Source organism: Echeneis naucrates, chromosome 11 (assembly GCF_900963305.1).
Source record: "Echeneis naucrates chromosome 11, fEcheNa1.1, whole genome shotgun sequence".
Lineage (NCBI taxonomy): Eukaryota > Metazoa > Chordata > Actinopteri > Carangiformes > Echeneidae > Echeneis > Echeneis naucrates.
Window position 1 is genome coordinate 7,831,010 of NC_042521.1, and position 19,215 is coordinate 7,850,224.

Genomic DNA, 19,215 nt, shown 5'->3' on the forward strand with positions numbered 1-19,215 from the left:
AGGTGGAAAAGAGGGAAGCAAGAGAAAAGAAAGGAGAGATGCCAGTGTTCTTTTGTTTGAACTACTCCACTACTTTTCATGACACTGTAAATGTGCCAATAACATTAAGATATCTTTAACGTTTTGCTCAGTTGAAACATATTCAGAGTAAATTAATGGAGAGTTAAAGTTGAAGTGCTGATTTTCTTTCATGAAGTTCCTCAATTCTAAAATAATTACCTTAGAAAGTGAGAATAGTACTGCAGCTATCACACTTGGTATCTTTAATTGCAGGACTACAAATTAATTAAATAAAAGTAAATATTGCATTTTAGTAACCAAGATAACAAGTGCACATGTAAAATAAGGTTAAACAAACCCAAAAAAAAAAAAAAATAATAAAATAATTTGAGACAGCGATAAAACGATAGTTCCAGCATATATGTCTGCTCTCAAGGTTTTAAGGCAGCTTGTAGATGCCAATGTTTCTTAGTCGGTTGGTGAGTACCAAGAAAAAAAAAAAAGAACTGAAGTTGATGATTTTTATTTTTTTTTATATGTGAGGTGGGCGCTAATGATCATACGAATATTACCTACAAACTGCATGATGAAATAACACAGAAATAAGAGAAAGTGATGTTTAAGAAATAAAGTAACCTGCTAAATAACAACATTGGATGATACTTGTTTGGTCTGAATAAACACGCTCTGCATTCCTGCTAAATGGATCGAATGTGGCAACTTTCAATGGAGAATAAATTGCCTGTTAAAAGAATGTATAGATTTTAGAGAGATTGTATGTTTAAAATTAAAGTGAAGTTGATATCTCAGGAACAGTGTTCTGCTAAGTAACAAGAACAAACAGGTATCGAAGTCTTCTATTTCACTCTTTGTTTATTTAGGGTTGACTCAAATTTAGCTGTTTATATGTATACAGGGCAGAATTAAATAACTAGAACCTAAAATAACTGACAGTTATGATTAATTCAAATTATAATAATTTACCACCTCAGATTCTATTTGAAGGCAAGCAGAATACAGTTGAACCAAAGATCAAAAGCAATGACAACAAATGCTTATTATATTATGAATAACAAAAACATCTCAATATTTAAGGAATTGATTTTTAAATCTAATTTCTGCAGGCATTAAAAAGGCCAGTGAGTCATTGGTTCTCAGCAGGATAACATGAGAACATAAACTTGCTAAATATTATTCGATGCTCAATGCAGTGTTCCCAAGGTGTCATGTTTTAAGGTATTACATTAGTAATATCTTGTCTTTGCAAAGTTAGCCATTCTTTGTTCAAAATACACAATAATGTAAAGACATTTTAATATTCACTGATGGATTTTTTTGTTTAAGGTGGAAGACAAACAGGATGAAGAGGTGCAGTAGTTCGAGGGGCTTGATTGGTAAACATGTAGGAAGCTGCCGGCTTCAAGAGAAAGAGAAAAGGGTGGAAAGAAAGTAAATGGCCTGGAAATTGACACAGTTACCCATCTCCCTTGAGAGTTTCAGGAACGATGAGAGAAAGGGAGGTGAGAAACATGAGAAACAAACAGCAGTGGTGTAGAGCATTTTGGTCTGTAGGGTTTGTGGGGTCAAGTCTTAGGTCAGTGTCAACTCAATGAAATACAAACACAGATAACAGTTGTATACACTTTCTCTTGCTTGGTGTCTCTGCGCTGCTGCTTTGGTGGTTGGGGACTGGCAGCTGCACATACCGACATCAGCTGAGGGAGCCAATAAGTTCTGATTCTGTACTGAACTCCTTACACCGACATCGTGCTCATGTTCTTTGGTCCAGTTAATGAGTACTCCAGCCTTCATGTGGGTGACATCAATTGAGTTTGCGTGTGTGACAAAGTAAGAATGCTTTCAAACATAGACTAATATCTTGAAATCAAATTTTAATTTTAGATTTCTATCCTGTTCATTCACTCAGCATTTTGTCTATTGATGAAAATAAATTATTTACACTTACACTTTTAATACTAGTACTTAAGTGTCGTATTCAGTTGAATTAAAATCACAATAAATAAAAGCTGATTGTAGATTTGATACCTGCAGTTGTATGTGAAGCTTCTGAGCCTAGAAAGAACTGCACAGTACATCCATGTAGTCAGCCAAATCAAAGTGTGTGTTGGCTTATCTTTACTTTGCTGCAAGAAGCAAGCTTTTAAAATGTTTAGTTTGATCTGTTACCCACTAAGATGATGAATATGAAAAGGAGAAGAGGCCTCTGAAAATCATATCAACTGGACTACATGGAAGTCTTTTGTTTGTTTTAATAAAATAAAGAAAATGGTATGTATTCATCTGTTTGTGTGGGCGTAACCTTATGTTTGTGAATCTGTGTGAGACAGCAGTAAAAGCATTTTGTTGATATTAACTAGTTCTTCATTCACTGGCTATGTGATTTCACTGTATACACCATAAATATGAATGTACACACAAACTTTTAGTACACATTCACACAGACACATGCCCCGTCAGCAACAGAAATTCAATGTCAGACACCTTCTCTTCCATCTTTCACTTTCTGTGTAAGAGATTTTTAGTTTTACATAATTTATCTCCACACATAATCCCGAAGTGAATTGTTGCACAGGAATGTGAGCATACTCGGTAGGTCTGCATAAATGTTAAAGGTTTCTGCAGAGGGAAGCATTGTTGGATTCATGACTGAATGGTTTTGCTTTGTTATGCTATTTGTGTTTTTTGTTATGCTTTATTCTCATGCCATGAATATGCAGATTATCTCAGTGGGATCTTTCACTTTCCTTAATTTCACAGGTGAATTAGGGCAATTAATCTTTTTGATCTGAAATCATACAAAGATATGTCATGCAGCCAACAACATTTTATAAAAATAAGAAGCAAATGGGTGGGACATGGCCAAACTTATAGTTTTGATCCCCCGGATTCAGAAGCCAAAAACAAAATACATTAAATGAGAAATGGATTTCACTGGCATGTGGAAGTACGACTGGCTTCAGTTATTGCCAAACGTGGTGGTAATTACAGTTTAACGGTGCAGAAATTGCTCTGAAATAGGAATTTTTTCTCACAGTAAAATAACAGGAATCAATTCCAATAAGCGCGATCCTACAGAGGGTGCAACATGCTGTTATATTGTTGTCACAAAGAATGGTGTATTTGAAATATCAGTTTGCATGGGTAAGGAATTGAGTGTAGGCCAATAGATTTATGGGGTTTTTTTGGTTATTTTTTTTTTTTTTTGCTTTCATATTTGCCAGATTGAAGAAATGTCATATGTGCATATTGTGTTTCAGTTCTATACTATACGATACTAAGTTATAAGTTGGAACGTGAATATGCTAAAATCATTTCCTGTTGGCATTATTTATGGTGACAAACTGTGCTTCATTACGCACACTAATCTAATTCTGTTTTGGATTTCATATATGGAATATTGTACAGCTAGAAAGTAAAGTCAAGAGCAGTGAAGCAATCCCAGAACAAGTTATAAGTTCAAGGATAGGGAGGAAGAGAGAGACTGTGGCACTGAAAGGAGAAGAATGACCAAACATAAGGAGGCAGCAGTGATGGAGATAAAACATAGATTAGCAATAGAGTGGGAAGTAAAAAGATGGCTGAGGACTTAGGACCACTCATCTAAGTACTTAGGGAAGTGGTTAGATGAGATGGAACAAATAGAGTAAATCGAAACAAGACTTAAAATATGATGACGAGCTAACAAGCACACAAGGGTTAAGCAGTTTGGATGAACAGAACAGTGTATGGACAGAATAATGAAACAAATGACCTTACAGAAGGTGAACGAATTCATACAAATAAAAGAAGACAAATACGTTGGGGGTCAAGAGAGGAATGATGGAGAAATACAAAGATGAGATGGGTTGAAGAGGGCAGAGAAATGTTGAATACTATAAAATATGAGGTGAGAGAATGAATGAAAGAAAGAGAAGGGTGGTAAGATCAAACAGCGAGAGGAAAGGTGATAGAAGTGTTCACAGGAAGAATAGATTTCTGAGAAAGGGCAGCTTAAACTGTGGTTGTTTTTTCAGAGAGTAAAATACATCAAAATGTTTATACAGAAACAAGATGAGGACAGATAAGGAGGAGAAAAGAGTGTTGGGATCATGAAGTTAAATGTTTTCAGATACTTTATAAAGACTTCATAAGCATAAGCAAATTATACTAAAATCTCAATCCAAAATTTTTCTTGTTTGTTTGATAGGTATAGGTCACAGACACCGTTCGCTACAATGATATTAGACAGCAAAGCCCCTTTTGTGGAAAAAGCCACGAAGAAAAACTAACATTGTCACTGTGAAAGGGTGTAATCGGTGTTCACTCCTCACGGCAGAGGTTGCGGTTTTTGGTTCCAGCTCTGATTGGCAATGATGTAAAAATGACATCCATGACACAGACCTGCTAATTTTCACCATTTTTCTCCGCTATGTCTTCCACGGCACAAACACTATAAACACACCTCACCTGCCAAGCACGGAGCTGTTAAATCCTGACCACGGTCACTTCACCTTCTGCAGAAGGTGTGTTGCAGGCTTGAAATAAGTTTTAATAGCTCAGAATCACATACAGAAGCGTCTTACATGGAGGCTCAGACACTTTAAAGAAAACCAAAATCAGCGATGAGACATGACGGATCCATCTTACCAGTCTGCACAGCAGTTTCCTGCTCACTGTATGAATCTGTGAATTTATTTCCTCCCCTGCATCTTTATCTGTCCGAGTGCTCTGTAAATGTTTCCTCCATGCAGTTTTGTGCCTGTGTCTCACTGAGACAGTGGGAAAACAATCAGTTGGATTTTTAAAATTTCTTCAGCAGGTATATTGGTTTAATAAAGCATGAAGAGGGTACTTTCAAAATCTGGAAGGGGAATGTTGGTCGGAGAGCACAAGATTAGTCTTCAGTGTCAAATGTTTTTTGACGTTTCTCGAGGGTTTTACTTGTTTTTATGAAAGACATGGCAGAAATGTCAAAAAAAGAAAGGACAAACTTTCTGAGGAATTGGTATGGAAAATAGACAAGATTATTAAGAATGGGTGGGATTAAAGGTAGAGAGTAATCAGGGAAGTGTAGGGATGCAGGTGAGAAGGACTGCATGACGGACAGAAGGGAGCAAAGAGGAAGTGGAAAATGATAAAGTGGTATTGATGCTAATTAAAGAGGAAGGCTGAGAAATGAAGAAAAAAAAGATTTAGTTGAATAAATGCCACTGACAGAAGAGAGGAGGGTGGGTGAAAGGGTATCTATGCTGAAGGAAATAATGAAATATGATTAAGGGAAAGGAAGGAGGAGAGACAAAAGAGGAAGGGAGGACAAGGAAGGAAAGTGAAATAAAAGGAAATATGGTAGCTGCAGGATACAAAAAAAATGTGTTGCAGTGGCAGCAAGAAGGTTTGGCTCTTTTCCATATGTGAAAACAGTTGGTCTCCCATTTTCCTCTTTTTTCATTTAATTCAAGGAATCTCAAAGATGATGACACACCTGAGGACTGACAATGTGAAGTGCAGATTACAGGCTGCCTAGCTCTGCCACTTAACTCCTGTTTCATTGTTTATCTGCTCATAAACCCATTGTAGTATTACTGATGAGCTGAACCATGTTCACTTTTTTTTTTTTAGTCCTCTGTGATCTTGTTTCCTGATTTATTTAAAAGCCTCCATTGACTAGTGTGTTTTAGTGCAGCCCCTCCTCATGTTTTAAATCTAATGAAGAGATGTTTGCGTTTTGCTTCTGAGGCTTCATGCCAGTTGGGGCACTGGTGAGAGCGCACAGCCGAGATTATTAAAAAATTGAATAAAACATAGTAAAAACTGTTTGGAGAAACTAACAGTGTTCAGTGTTTTTTGTTATTTGCTAATATTGTCAACACATCTCTCTGTGCTTCTACAGGCTGACAGGCTTCCAGGTTCCTGCCCCAGTCACCAGTACAGGAAATGTCCTCTCCTTGAGGTTGACCAGTGATTTTGCTGTCTCTGCACACGGCTTCAAGCTCAACTACGAAGGTCAGAATGTGTCTGTATGTGTTTGTGAGTTTAACAAGTGCACTCAGAGAACCAGGGATGTGAGACAAAAAAAAAAAAAAAACAAAAGCAAATCACTACATAAGTGTGAAGACTTAAATCAGCTGCAATGGTCTTTCTTTAGAATTATTTATTTATTTATTTCGCGTTTTCTAGCTTTATTCGATAAGACAGTTCTGTTTACTTTCAGCAAACCCTGTTTATATACGTTCACACATTATAGTACATTACACAAATTACCACACAAAGACCCGACATGCCATTTTTTTCATGTATGAATATTGAGTAACTGATTTCTATTCACTTCCTTAGTGGCATAAATGAGATTCTAGAAGTTTTCAGGAAGGACTGTCAGGTCCACGTTTTTTTTTTTTTTTTTTGGTGGACTCATTTCCTCTCTCTAGGAAAGGACCCATTAATGGGTGACACATTCATCCGTTTTCAAGAAGTGAGGCTGTCAAACTTTACAAATGAATTTTAGTGACGCCTGAACAGAGTCCCAAGACATACACACAGCATCCTCCACACAGCCTGACTGACAGACACACAAGGCAAGGAGATAGAAGGGCGCGTTCTCAGTGTGTGTGAGAGAGAGAAACAGGATTGTATCCTTATGAAATGTTATGTGGCTGTGTAAATGTATGTATATATAGGAGAAACATGAATTAAAATTACGATTTCACATTAGATTTAAATTTAAAAAAACCCTGAATGTTCTCAAAGAGGCAGTTTGTTACAGAGCATAAACTAAAAGGCTAAAACTGTCTACCTGAGGCACATATAAGACTCAGCAATGTCATATAACAAACACCTATCTAGTTCCTTTTTTTTCTCTGATCTGATACTTTAGATGCATCATTTGACAAGAAGACAGTGAGAACTGTGGATATACAATATGTATTTGAAACACGTGTGTCAGATAGCAAACTTTGAAGCGTGCCCCACTGGTGGGGAATAGAGACGTGACAGATGGAGCCCAACAAACTGAGGGAAACTTTCCTTTTCATGGTTATCTTTATTAATGCATTTCAGTATTGACAACATTTAAAACAAAACACCCACACAAACAAAGTAATCATCAATAGCCTACATGTAGCCTAAATGAAAAGACCATTAGATGGCAGACTCATTAGATGAGAAATAAATAACCTGGAACCAAATTGGGATATTAATGATTCACGTTGCCATGTTACTTTGCAGTGACACAATAGACAAACATTGAGGGGTAGCAGACTAGTGTGGACTGTGATGTCACACAAATTTTGTCACGGACAACAAACGTTGGCAAGAGACTGAACATGATGTTATTTGAGCTTACTTCTATAAATTAGGAAATTTTAAGAGTGGTGCATTTCCTTGGCTTTTTTTGGGGTCGACGGGGCAGATGAGGATTGAAAATTCCACTTTGTCCTAATGTGGAGAATGACCAAAAAATTTGGAGAATCACTGCTGTATATGAACCTACGTGTCATTGCAAAGGACATGGTTTGAGAGATTCATTTGACCAATAGGTAACGTACATTAAACTTGACGGTATGATATTAATTATAGTCATACACTTACTGTGACATGTCAGTGCACTCGGTTGCAGTGCAAATGAAAGTTGCAGAGGTATGAAATGTCATCATGTTCCTTGTATAGCTGGGGCATTAAAATTGAATGTGGATTAAGGCTTATTGCAGAATGCACTGTAACTAAGATGGCACCAGTGATGGGTTTCCCAAGAAACTAAAAATTTGATAGACTTTGAGGAAAGACATCTGTAATAAAAAGGCATGCATATTTTAAAGCAGTTTCCTGAGTTAGTGTCAGTTGTTCGGACCCATATTCACAGTCTGTATTCAGGATTTCCTCCTTGATGTTGTTTGTATTGCAGATTCTTGCAGACAACACAATAGATCGGGAACAATTGTTTGTAAACACTCAACAAAAATTGAGTGTTTACATTGCTTATTATTTCAAAAGTTGACAGGTAACACCTAAAATTCAACATATTTTTAGAAAACATATTTAAGATATTTGAAGATGACTCTTTTGTAGTATCTTCAAAACATCTTAGTAGTATTGTTTGTTTTGTAAATAGGTTGGCCATCTTGTTGACATTTGTATGGTGTGCTGCTTAATGACAGAATCACTGATTTCAAAGTGCTTTGGTTTGGTTTGGTTCAATTTAAGTCCACACACATGCTGCATCTGGGCTATATATATATATATATATATATATATATATATATATATGTGTGTGTGTGTGTGTGTGTGCGCGCGCGCATGTGCTACTTGTATGTCCAAGCAGTTGTCCCACATTTATTCACTGGCACAGGCTTCTACTTGAACTTGGCACATGCTCATTCCCTTTTGTGTGCATCTGTGTGTGTGTGTGTGTGTGTGTGTGTGTGTGTGTGTGTGTTTGGGCGGGTGTGACAGAGAAAGAGTTTGCTCTCAGTGGGAGCTTCCAAAGGACTTATCTGAAGAGCCGCTGCTGCTGATACATTCAGCTGTTTGACTTACTCGGTGCGTGTGTGTGTGTGTGTGTGTCTGTCTCAGAGGGACCCAGTGAGACAGAGGAAGGCAATACTTGGAAAGTGAAAATGAAACGACAGATCATCAGCATAATACTGTATTTTTTCAAATGCCAACACTGTCCACAGCACACATCAAGTCCTTAAAAGCCTCTCAAGAGAAGCCGTCCACCTTGGCGTGAACAGTTTCTGGTCGTTCTTCCTTTTTATTCCTTGTTGTGCTTTTGGAGTCTTTTCAGGTTCTTAGATCTTTCCACAAATGAAACATTTTGTCTGATCATTATTTCTGTTGCAAGTGATGTTTACAAACAGAAATCTTAATTTCCATGAAAATTTCCAACCCCCTCAATGGAAGAGATTGTGTCGTGTGGGTTTATTCAATTTAGGTTTAAATAGAAAAGCCTTGAAACAGATCTCGTCATGAAGATGTTGGTATACAGACTGTGCCGTTGTGTGTGCAAGTTTAATGTCAGCTTTGTTGTTTCCGCTATAAAAAATCTAATTGGTCGTTTGTAAAACAATCAATGTGAACACTTATGTGAAAGAAATGTGGACAACATGTGGATTAGTGCAGCGTTAGACACAATGCGCGCAATTTTAAAAGACACCTGTGTCAGTCCAGACTAAACTCTAGCTTTATCAATAGATGTGTTCCTGAGCTCTCACCTTTGTCTTGAGCTCTGAACTGACACTGAAAGAAAGAGATCTTGATCCTTTACAATGTGACAAGACTTACTTGTGGGGAGAGGAAAAGAAGCTAAAAAAATGTGAAAAGGGCTCAGTGTAGAATAGCTGGTCCTTCATGCTGAAAGGAGCCCAGACTGTTTGGGTCATCCGATAAAAGAATCCTCCAGGGCGTCTTGCTGTGGAGGTATTCCAGGTATATCAAACTATGACAAGACCCTGCAGCACACTTGAAAGATGCTGGAGGGCTTTCATATCCCTCCTGGCCTGGAAATGCCTTCAGACTCTTGCCTCAGGATCCCACAAAGAATATGGATGGGTTGAAGGCCTGGACTGCTTATTCTGCTGTCTTCACCTTTTGGAAAATAGTGAATGGACATAAGTGAATAGATAGATGAATTAACAAATTATGGGATCTATGTTTTTAAAAAAGCAAACAAAAAAGTAATTTACAGGCAAAATCATCCATAATATCAACCGAAAATGAAAAAGTAGATGACTTGATCATACTGTACATTGTGGCGTGATTGCACAGGGTTATTGGTGGGGCAGTGGTGTAGCAGTCTGGCTGCTTGGTTGTGGGATACACTTTGATGTGATTGTTGGACTCCTTGAACATTTCTTCCTAACCCTCTGAAGACTGTCAGGTCATAACTAATTCATACAGCAGCACATGCCATACACTGCGAATATGTGCATATGTGTGTGAAGCAGAGGGAAAGATAGTGATGTATTATTTAACATGGTTTGATACTGTGCTGATGAGACAGAATCACAGATTATCACAGCACTTAGATACACGTGCACACGCACGCACACGCGCACACACGCTGCTCATTCCCAATGTGATTGTTCTTGAAGAATTCATGTTTTTGCTTTTTGGACTTGTTTTTGTTTTGTTTTTTTGCTCCACCTTCTCCTTTTTCATCTTCATTCATCCTCTCTTATTTTTGTTTTCGTACGATCGACTAGTTCCATTCTTTTTGATAATGGCTCATGTTTAGCAGCTTAAACTAAATTAGAAAAAAAAAAGGAAGACGTAAAACAAATAGATTTTTCACCACCACCAGATTTCATCAGTTCTGTTCTATGATCTGCTGTGCCACCGCTAATTTACTTATGTACAAACAAGAATTGTATGACAAGTTAATAACATACCACATCGCAGTAACAGTCTTTAGAGGTAATTATCTTTCATTTGAAGCTTATATTTATTTATTGCAAAAAGGATGTTTTGTTCGAACCTAATACTAAATTGTTGAAAATGTTGTAGCTATCTAACATGCACACTTTGATTAGAAGACCCTCTGAGAGAGGGAGCCCCTTTGAAGTATGAGGGAATAAAAACAAGATGCATAATAAGAAGACATGAAATTGTGTTAAACTTGAGCAAAAAGTACATTGACCACATTTCTGCAATATATATTTGGACACAGCCATGTGGTCAGCAGTGTGATCATGCATAGAAACACAACTGACATGGGTGTGCATATGGTACACACAGACATCTCCCAGTTGTAATCATTTTCTCCTGAATGCGAACTACAGAACATGTTCCACATCCAAGAACTATCTGCCATGTGACTAACAGGTGAGCAGACTTCATGCCCCCTTCATCCCCAGCCTCTCTTCACTGCCGCTGCTTTCCCAAGTCTCCTCTGCGCTTACATTATCCCCAACTTGTGTGTTTTCCTCCTCCTCCTAAGATATAACAGTACCGCCTTCATTTACTTTATGTAATAGCTCAGGAGAGGGCATAAGTGATGACTATTAAAATAAAGAATGGAAAAAAGTTCTGCAAAACACACAAATTTTTTCTTTTTCCTTTTTGGAGGGTGCTGTAGTGGCTTGAACGGTCAGAGTGCTGACATGGGCATACTGAGCCCTATATCTATCACAGATGATTTTATTTCATGTAATGAGAGCTTATTAATGTAAGAACTCATTCAGCCATAGCTGCCGTATTCCTAAGGAACCGGAATTACAAGTACCGAATGAGGGAGAGATGGAGGTGATAAGACAAAAGGAAATTTTCTGGAAGAAGGGCAGGAATTCATTTGTATTTCTGCGAACAAACAGACAATGCCGGAAACAGGTTAAACGCGTTGGGCGCTCTTGCCAGCCAGATGTCAAACCCTTCAAAGGACCTTTCTCTATCTGAGTGTATATCCATCAGTTCGACAAAATATCAAGCAGTGTTATTTACACACAGGAGCCTGCAGACAATCCAGTAACCATCTGGTGGTGCACTCATATGCTTAATCTTCTCCAATACAATCTTGACATAAATGATTTAGAGTTTTACAGGCGCCAGGGAGCTAATGGAAATCCTCACTCAGAGGTCACAGCATACTACATGGATAAAAAGATGCTTATGCATATAAATCAACATAATTTATTAAGCTACCATTGGATACCACTTGGCTTTTGACCTTTTTCTCTCTACTCTGGTCAAGTCACTTACCTCTTACTCACAGCCATTACCCTTTCTTCAGATATTACATTCATGTGACATTTGACCATTTTGAATTGGCCAAATAATACTGCAAAAATACTAAACAAGACAAGGTTTCTTTTCATACATTCTCTTGTATAAATGTTAGGCAGTTGTATTTGACAGAACAAAAGACAGCAGATGGCATTCGGGCCCTTTTTTCTGTTTGCTTACACTCCTGTTAATTTGAAATGTGTTTCAGAGCGTCTATTGTGATTATAGCTGGTCTGCTGCATTTGAAAAAAGCTATTTTGTCTGAAACCCAGTTTTAAAAAACAACACCTACTTGCGACAAATGTCTCTGGAAAGACTCAGCAGAGAGAAGCTAATTGTTCTTAGCTTTTGAGAAGGAACTTTAGAGTAAACAAAAATAGATTCAGTTTGCTTGAAGCCTCAAACAGCCGCCATATTTCTACCATTAGTAATTGAATGCACAGTGTGTGTTCTATACCACTCAAGTGTTTTTTTATTTTTTTTTCTTATTGTCACTCTACACTGATTTATTCACTTGGTACCTACTAATGATATAAATTGAACACACAAATAAGCCAGAAAAATAGTAACATAACAAATGAAATGTTTTGTGGCAGTAATGGCACCCGTAATAAAAACAGTGTGAAGGAAATAAAAGGGAATTAATATGGCATATGGCCCTGTAGTTGCAAGCCAAACAAACACAGATAAACATGTTATGTATTGTATAAAAAAAAACAACTTAATTTCATGTGTAAATCAACAGCTAGTTCCAATCTGTTATAGATATTGAAGGGGCTACAGTGGAGCTTATAAGGACCAATTAATGTTTAAGCTTTTTAACTGGACTAATGGCTGAAATCAAGGAGGACAATTTGGTTCACAAAATCATAAAGCAACTTTACAGAAAGTACAGGCCAGACCAATGGCCTTTGACCACAGTATAAACATGTGGCTGGTGGCCATCTTGGTTTCTTTTTGACAAAATTAACTAACTTTTTAAGTTGATTTGAAACTTTTGTTGAAACAAAAGTTGTTCCTTCCATCAGAATTCAGCAAACATCAGCATTGTTTGTTTCAAAAGGTTTCCTAACATTTGCCTTGCACCTGTAATATTTCAGGCTTGATGCCTTTATGGCAGTCCCAACTGTTTTCCAGGAACTGATGCATGCATGGCAGAGCTTTTGCTTCCACGTGTTAATGGATGTGATTCACCGGCCACGTGCAAAATGGCACTGTGCATTCTTCAAGGTTCATGTGAAAATAACCTTCCAGAATTTGCATCAATTTAGCAAAGATGCTTTCCCACTCAAAAGACTTCTGAAAAGGAAAGAGATGAAGCCAGAACACAGATGGACTAGCCATGGGGTCCACATAAAGTTTTTATCAGCTCTGTCACTGTCTCTCATGTGACCAGTCCCAGCAGATAGGTCCAAGGTTGAAGTTCTTTCCAATTCTAGCTTGTCACAAAACTACCTTTCCCTCCTCATTGCATAATTAACTTGATAGCTACATATTGTTATGTCTGCTTTCATTAGTGCCTGTCAAGAGGATACGATAATTTGAGCTAATTTGTTACCAATCTTATGAGTTTGTAGAACAAAACATGCTTTCACTAGTTAGCTTAATGCCAGCATTTCCATGGAGCGTGTCACAACAGAACCAGCATGGGCTCCCGGCTGTGATGGATTTTGTTGTTGACTCTCGTTTACAGAATGTAACTTTATTTGGTTGCATGTTTAGGGGCTGCTTTCACCAGCCTGTGAAGCGCAGTAGGTAACTGTGACTGAGGAAAGAGATGTCACTAACCAAGATTTTGTTTTGTACTTCAGTGCTGTTGGTCTGACACATAGTGACACACTAGTTGACATAATCAGTGAAGTTGAGTTTAATTTTTAATTTATTATTATTTTTATATATATATATTATTTTTTTGGGCTGTTTCTCTCTGGCTGTTTTTGTACACAGCTCAACACACATTCTGCACCTTCATGACTCAACCATGACTCAATTCATACATTTACAATGAGAAGGGATTTCAGTTCTGCCCCTGGAGAAATCTGGTTTTACAGTCCTGAGTGATGTTTGTGTGTGCATACATGTATGCCTATATCTCTGTCTCTATATGCAATTTATATGCATGCGTTCCACTTATTCCCCTGTGAATATAACAAGCAAATGTGAAGTATGTGAGTATGTGTAAAAAAAAAAAAAAAAAAAAACACTCAGTAACAGTAGATGTGAAGAGCAACTAGTTTGAAACTGAATTTTGGAGGAAAATATGGACTTTTTTTCCCTGTTAATTTCTTCGTTTCTTCGAGGATTGGAAAAAGTCAGAAAAGTATAAAAGCATATTGTCAAATGTCAGTAACTCAGTACAGTAATGTGGTGATTTTGGATATCTGACTTTTTTATATATATATATATATATATATATATATATATATATATGGTTGAATTGAACTGTTGAGTACAGCAACAGACAATGCTGTTATGGAAACTTCACAAGGTTACCCACCCACCACTGTCAAAAAACATCAGAGCATTTTCTGGATTGTTGTATACAATTTTATAATGGCATGACACCAAGTAGCTGCCAGATCTCCCAGTGTCAGACATTCAGTGACTGACTGCACAATGTATCAATTCGATGTCTTGACAATGTTATCATAGAAAATGGCTGCCAAACATCTTCGTTAGCTAAAGTAGTGTAGTAACCATTCATCACAAAGTCCAGGAAATTCTAAATTAAGAAAATACCTGGATGAAATGCGCTCCTTTAATGACAGATTTATATTATAAAGCAGCCATTTTTAGCTGTGTAATCTAAAATGCCCGGACTGGTAAAAAGCAAATTTGACCCAAAATGAGCCTAGTTATTGATATGTTTATGTGAATGATATTATGGAGTTTATATTAAAAACTTTTATGGTGAAATCACAGGGAGCTGTTTCAAACCATCCAGAAATTTGAGTAAATTATATCAGATATCAAAATATCACTGGCCAAATGAATATTGTTTATCTTGGTACATTTTTCACTTATTGACACACATAGAAGTATCTATATGTGCGGCAGTAGTGTGGGTGTGTGAGGCTGTATTAATGATAATACACTCTCTTGGCCAATGCCACTTTATTATTCAGCTTTATATCAGCCAACCAATCTGACGGCCTCCCTTGAGGGTCACCACCCCGGCCCATCCAATCAGCTTATCCTGCCAAACAGGAAGGAATGTCACCTGATTAGCATAACCAAAAAAATGAGTAGGGTCATGCTGACATGGCAGTTTCTGATGCCACGAGCCAGACAGCTATCCCAGACTGCATTTCCAGAAAACTTATCTCTCAAAACTGTCATTCGATGAAATAATTTTCACCAGCATAATCTTCTAAAATGTGATGAGATAGAAACACCATCACAACCCCAATATCAACTTGTACATCTTTTGGCTCATTTTATCAGGAGGTGTAATTTTTTAAGGGCATACCAGGAAGATTTTTCTTTAAATATTTAATTATTCTTCTGTCACTGGATTTTCTTGTTTCATTCCCAGACTGCTTTTAGCATCACAAGTACTGCTGTTGTAGGAAAACCCATGTCTAATGCTCTGACATAACTTACCATTACTTACTTACCACCAATTTACTTTGTTTGAGATTCATTGAGTTTGTGGGGTTTTTTTATTTATTTTTTTAATAAGTTGGGAGTCTGAGGCTTTCTTCAAAGTAAATATGTTAATGTAGGATATGAAAACCAGAGGGTTCATTTTATCTCAAGCACAGTGCAGCCAATTAAAGTAGTTCCTATGACTTTGACAGTGCTCACTGTAGGGCCTCGTTTAGTTTATGAATTAAAATTTCTACTCAGAGATATTGTCATAGTTTACCATATTCAACATCAGAACATATACACTGTTGCAATTGATGTTAAAGTTTCAATTAAATAAATTAATTGCAGTGGACAACTACAGCAACAGAAAAGAGAAAAGTTTATTTAATAGCATGGGAAAGTATTACCCTGCCACCGGATTTTGATCACATTTAGTTAGCTGTAAACCCCCCCCCCCCCCCCCCCCCCCCCCAAAAAAATGCAGTAGGCTGGAGAGAGTTTTGCTCTGTGATGTTTGTGTCTTTCATGACAGATACAACTGTTGCATTTTCTCTTCTGATGAAAATATCTTTACAAATTGATTCCCCAAAGACTCCATACACAGATACACAACTCTATCTGTGCTTGGAGTGAAGTAAAATGTGCTGAGAAAGCACTTGTTGATTTGTAGTTGATGTTAGGTTGTGCTGCACTAATGGTACAAAGACATGAGGACAAGGAGAGAGATCAAAGAGGACCAGATTAAAAGGGACATGATGGAAACAGGCTGAAAGAACAGCAGTCTTCTGATTATGTCTTGAAGTGTACTTGGGAATAAAGCCTGCCATTGTATTTTGATATCATTTGAACATGAATAAATTTGAAGGTAAATTATAAACCATCAGCCTTCCAGGAGTCCTGACAGATATTAAGACGTCCCATTACTTTGCATTAACCTACGTTTCCTGGAAAACATCTCCAGTTTGTGGAAGGATTGTGCTCCCTGGATCTTTGTCCTTGTTGAGCCTTGTTAATGGCATAATGGCATATGTATTTTAGTTTGACAAAAACCGAGATAATGCTGAGGTAATGAGGTAATAATACAGTATTTCTCCTTCTTTAATCGTGTTCTATTTGTTTTTCAGACACTATGTTGTCACTGCATTTATATATAGGATGGTTACTCAGCTGTGGCTGCCTTGGTTGGTTAGTTTCTCATTTAAAGTGAGTTTACTAGTTTAAAGTGTGTTTGTGTGTGTGCTGATATCTGTCAGTCAGCTTTCCAGGGGGTCTTTTGATGAAATCTAATATGTTACGCAACAGTAACTGCAGCTATTAGATAACACGCATACCAGGACAAGTGCGCGTGCACACAGACACACGCACACAAAGCTAGCTAGGTAGCCTACCTTGACTTTGTAACTAGAGAAAACACACAAAGATGTTTTCATCACAAACTAATGACTTTCCCTTCAGTTGAAGATGTCAACCACTGGAGTCCACAAACTCACTGTCTCGTTATATCTCAGGGCTCTCTTGTTTCTTCCTGTGGACGTAACATCCCAACTCTTTTTACTTCCATCTCATTTCAGTTTACTTTGGTTCTCCCCTCTCCTGCCATTCTTCATCTACAAGATATCTTTGAAATTTCCTCCAATCTTTGTCACCTTACTCCCAGATCCACTCGTCTATTCATCCCTGTCACCCAAGATACCCAGCCAACTCGCACATCTGTTGCAGTCTTATTTTCTCAGCCAGTAGTTAAACCAACAATTTCCCCAGACTGTTGGCTGACCATTCCCCAGATTAATGTCCTAATGAATTTGCCCATGTGACCTGCCTGCATGCAGCATGCTTTCTACCTACAAGTCAATCTGTCTGCCCACTACTCCACCTATCTATGGGTAAGCCTTGTTCTCTTCAATTTACCTGTTAAAATTCTCTTCCTGAACCTGCCTACGTGCACTTCTGCCACTGTTGCTGCCACCAGCTTTGACACACACATTAACGATGACTGTGGCTACAGGGCATGGGTTACTGGCTAGTATTTCATGCACTAACACCATTACCCTTACATTACCTCCCGTTGTTGGCAGCTTGATTGTTATCAGCACAACCGAATTGTTTGCTTGAAGAAAACCTTGTTGATTACATATATTAGAATAAATGTTGAATGGAAAAATGAACAGCACAAATGTTTTTTTGTTTTTTTATGAAAATCTGTGTGTTTTTCTCCATTTAATGTGTTGGAAATCTTGAATTCAGAAATATTATCGTTACAACATTACATTGGATGGACAAAAAGCTAAAATACCTCTGTTCTAAATTTGCCTCCATTTTCTATTATTTAGTATGTAGAGCGCTACTTAGAACTTGATTTGCACCATTAAATGTTTCATTTATTAAATTTTTTGCACCTTTGCTCAACACAGAGTGAAATTTGATGATTAAGAAACTGTTGGATGAACATTCAAGTTTGTTTACTTTTTGTAGACGATGCAAAAGTAATTTATATTGGTGGCAGGATGAGGACATGGATGCTGGTTAGCTGGGGCGTAATTCTGAGGCGCTAGTGTTTGGATGAGCTTGCCATCGCAAATCGAGCTGACTACCTGCAACATGTCTTTATCCCATTAAGTAAACCACCGATTCTTCCCCTTTCAAACAAAAAAGCTCCCATTCTGACCCCAGTAAGTGGCAGAGAGGCCAACAGAAAGTGGGGATAGAGAGAGGAGAATGGCATGCAACACAGGACCTGGATCAGAGTCTTATGCTGGAAGCCACCACAGCGTGAATCCCGCACCATCTACTTGACCACCCATGTTGCAGCAAGATCCCTTTTTACCTCTTTTCTGTTTTCTAATAATAGACATGCTGAGGTCATGATAAAAAGGTTTTTTTTTTTTTTGTTCATCCACCTGACTGAATATCACACTGACAATGACCGGTACCTTTAGACGATAGAGAGAAAATAGATTTTAAGATAAAAAGGACATTTGCATGTGTGTATGTGGGAGGGAAGAGAAAGAACGCTCTGCTATCGATCAGCAAAAAAGGCCTTCTGAGAGGACACACTCATTTACTCTGCTCTGTTCAATGACAACTACGGCATCTGATTTTCCTTTGAAATTCCTTCTCTCTTTACCTCCCCCGCTCTCTCTCCCTCTGTCTCTTGCTCTCCTTAATGGATATTGATTTGGTTTTAGGGATGTACAGTAAGCTTCTATCTGCCTCACCAGTTGTCTTGCTAACCTCTTTGGCTTCTAAACTCCCTCGTCATCTCTCTCAACCTTTTGAGGTGAACCTCTCCTTCCTGATGATTGTAGTGTGACTGTAAGTGCAAAAAGGCGTGTATCAGTGCAGATGTGTGTGTGTGTGTCAGTGTCTGCGTGTGCATGTGTCACAGTGCAGCATAGCTTCAGCAGAGTGACAGTGATGTCAGACACATAACGATTTCCTATTGGCTGTTGCCCCCTGAGGCCTAAAGACCTGTTATTGATCTGACCAATTAGCATTCACACCTTTAATTAATACTGAAGCCTGATGTGTGCGCGCTCATACACAAGACACACACACGTATTTAATTAATAGTGAGGAGAGGGGTTGCTGTGACAAGAGATAACAGAGGGAGGGGAGGCAAAGAAGCTGGGAGAGAGAGAGATGAATGTGTAAGTAGGGTCACTTAGAGGGAAGGGAAGGCAGATCAGGATTCTGATTTAAATCAGTGCAGCCCCTTCATATAAGGACGGATGAGATGTCAAACCTTAATGGTATACCGACTCTAAATAGTATAAACATACTGACACTGAGAAAAGAGCTCTATAGTTGTATGTGTAATGTTATGTAATTTAATAGTGTGAACATTATACATAATCTGCCTAGAAAACAGTGAGACTGCAGTGCAGAAAACAACCACTTGTGTGGAAACCCTTG

At 37.9% G+C, this 19,215-nt stretch overlaps 1 protein-coding gene across 1 annotated transcript in view; it reads left to right on the top strand.

Moving 5' to 3' along the window:
* The window catches only part of csmd3b (CUB and Sushi multiple domains 3b), a 210,628-nt gene that overhangs the window by 20,392 nt on the left and 171,021 nt on the right, over positions 1–19,215 (top strand). The window contains exon 3 of the mRNA XM_029514819.1: positions 5,891–6,003. Coding sequence (XP_029370679.1) covers positions 5,891–6,003 — 113 coding nt within the window. The remainder of the gene's footprint in view (positions 1–5,890; positions 6,004–19,215) is intronic.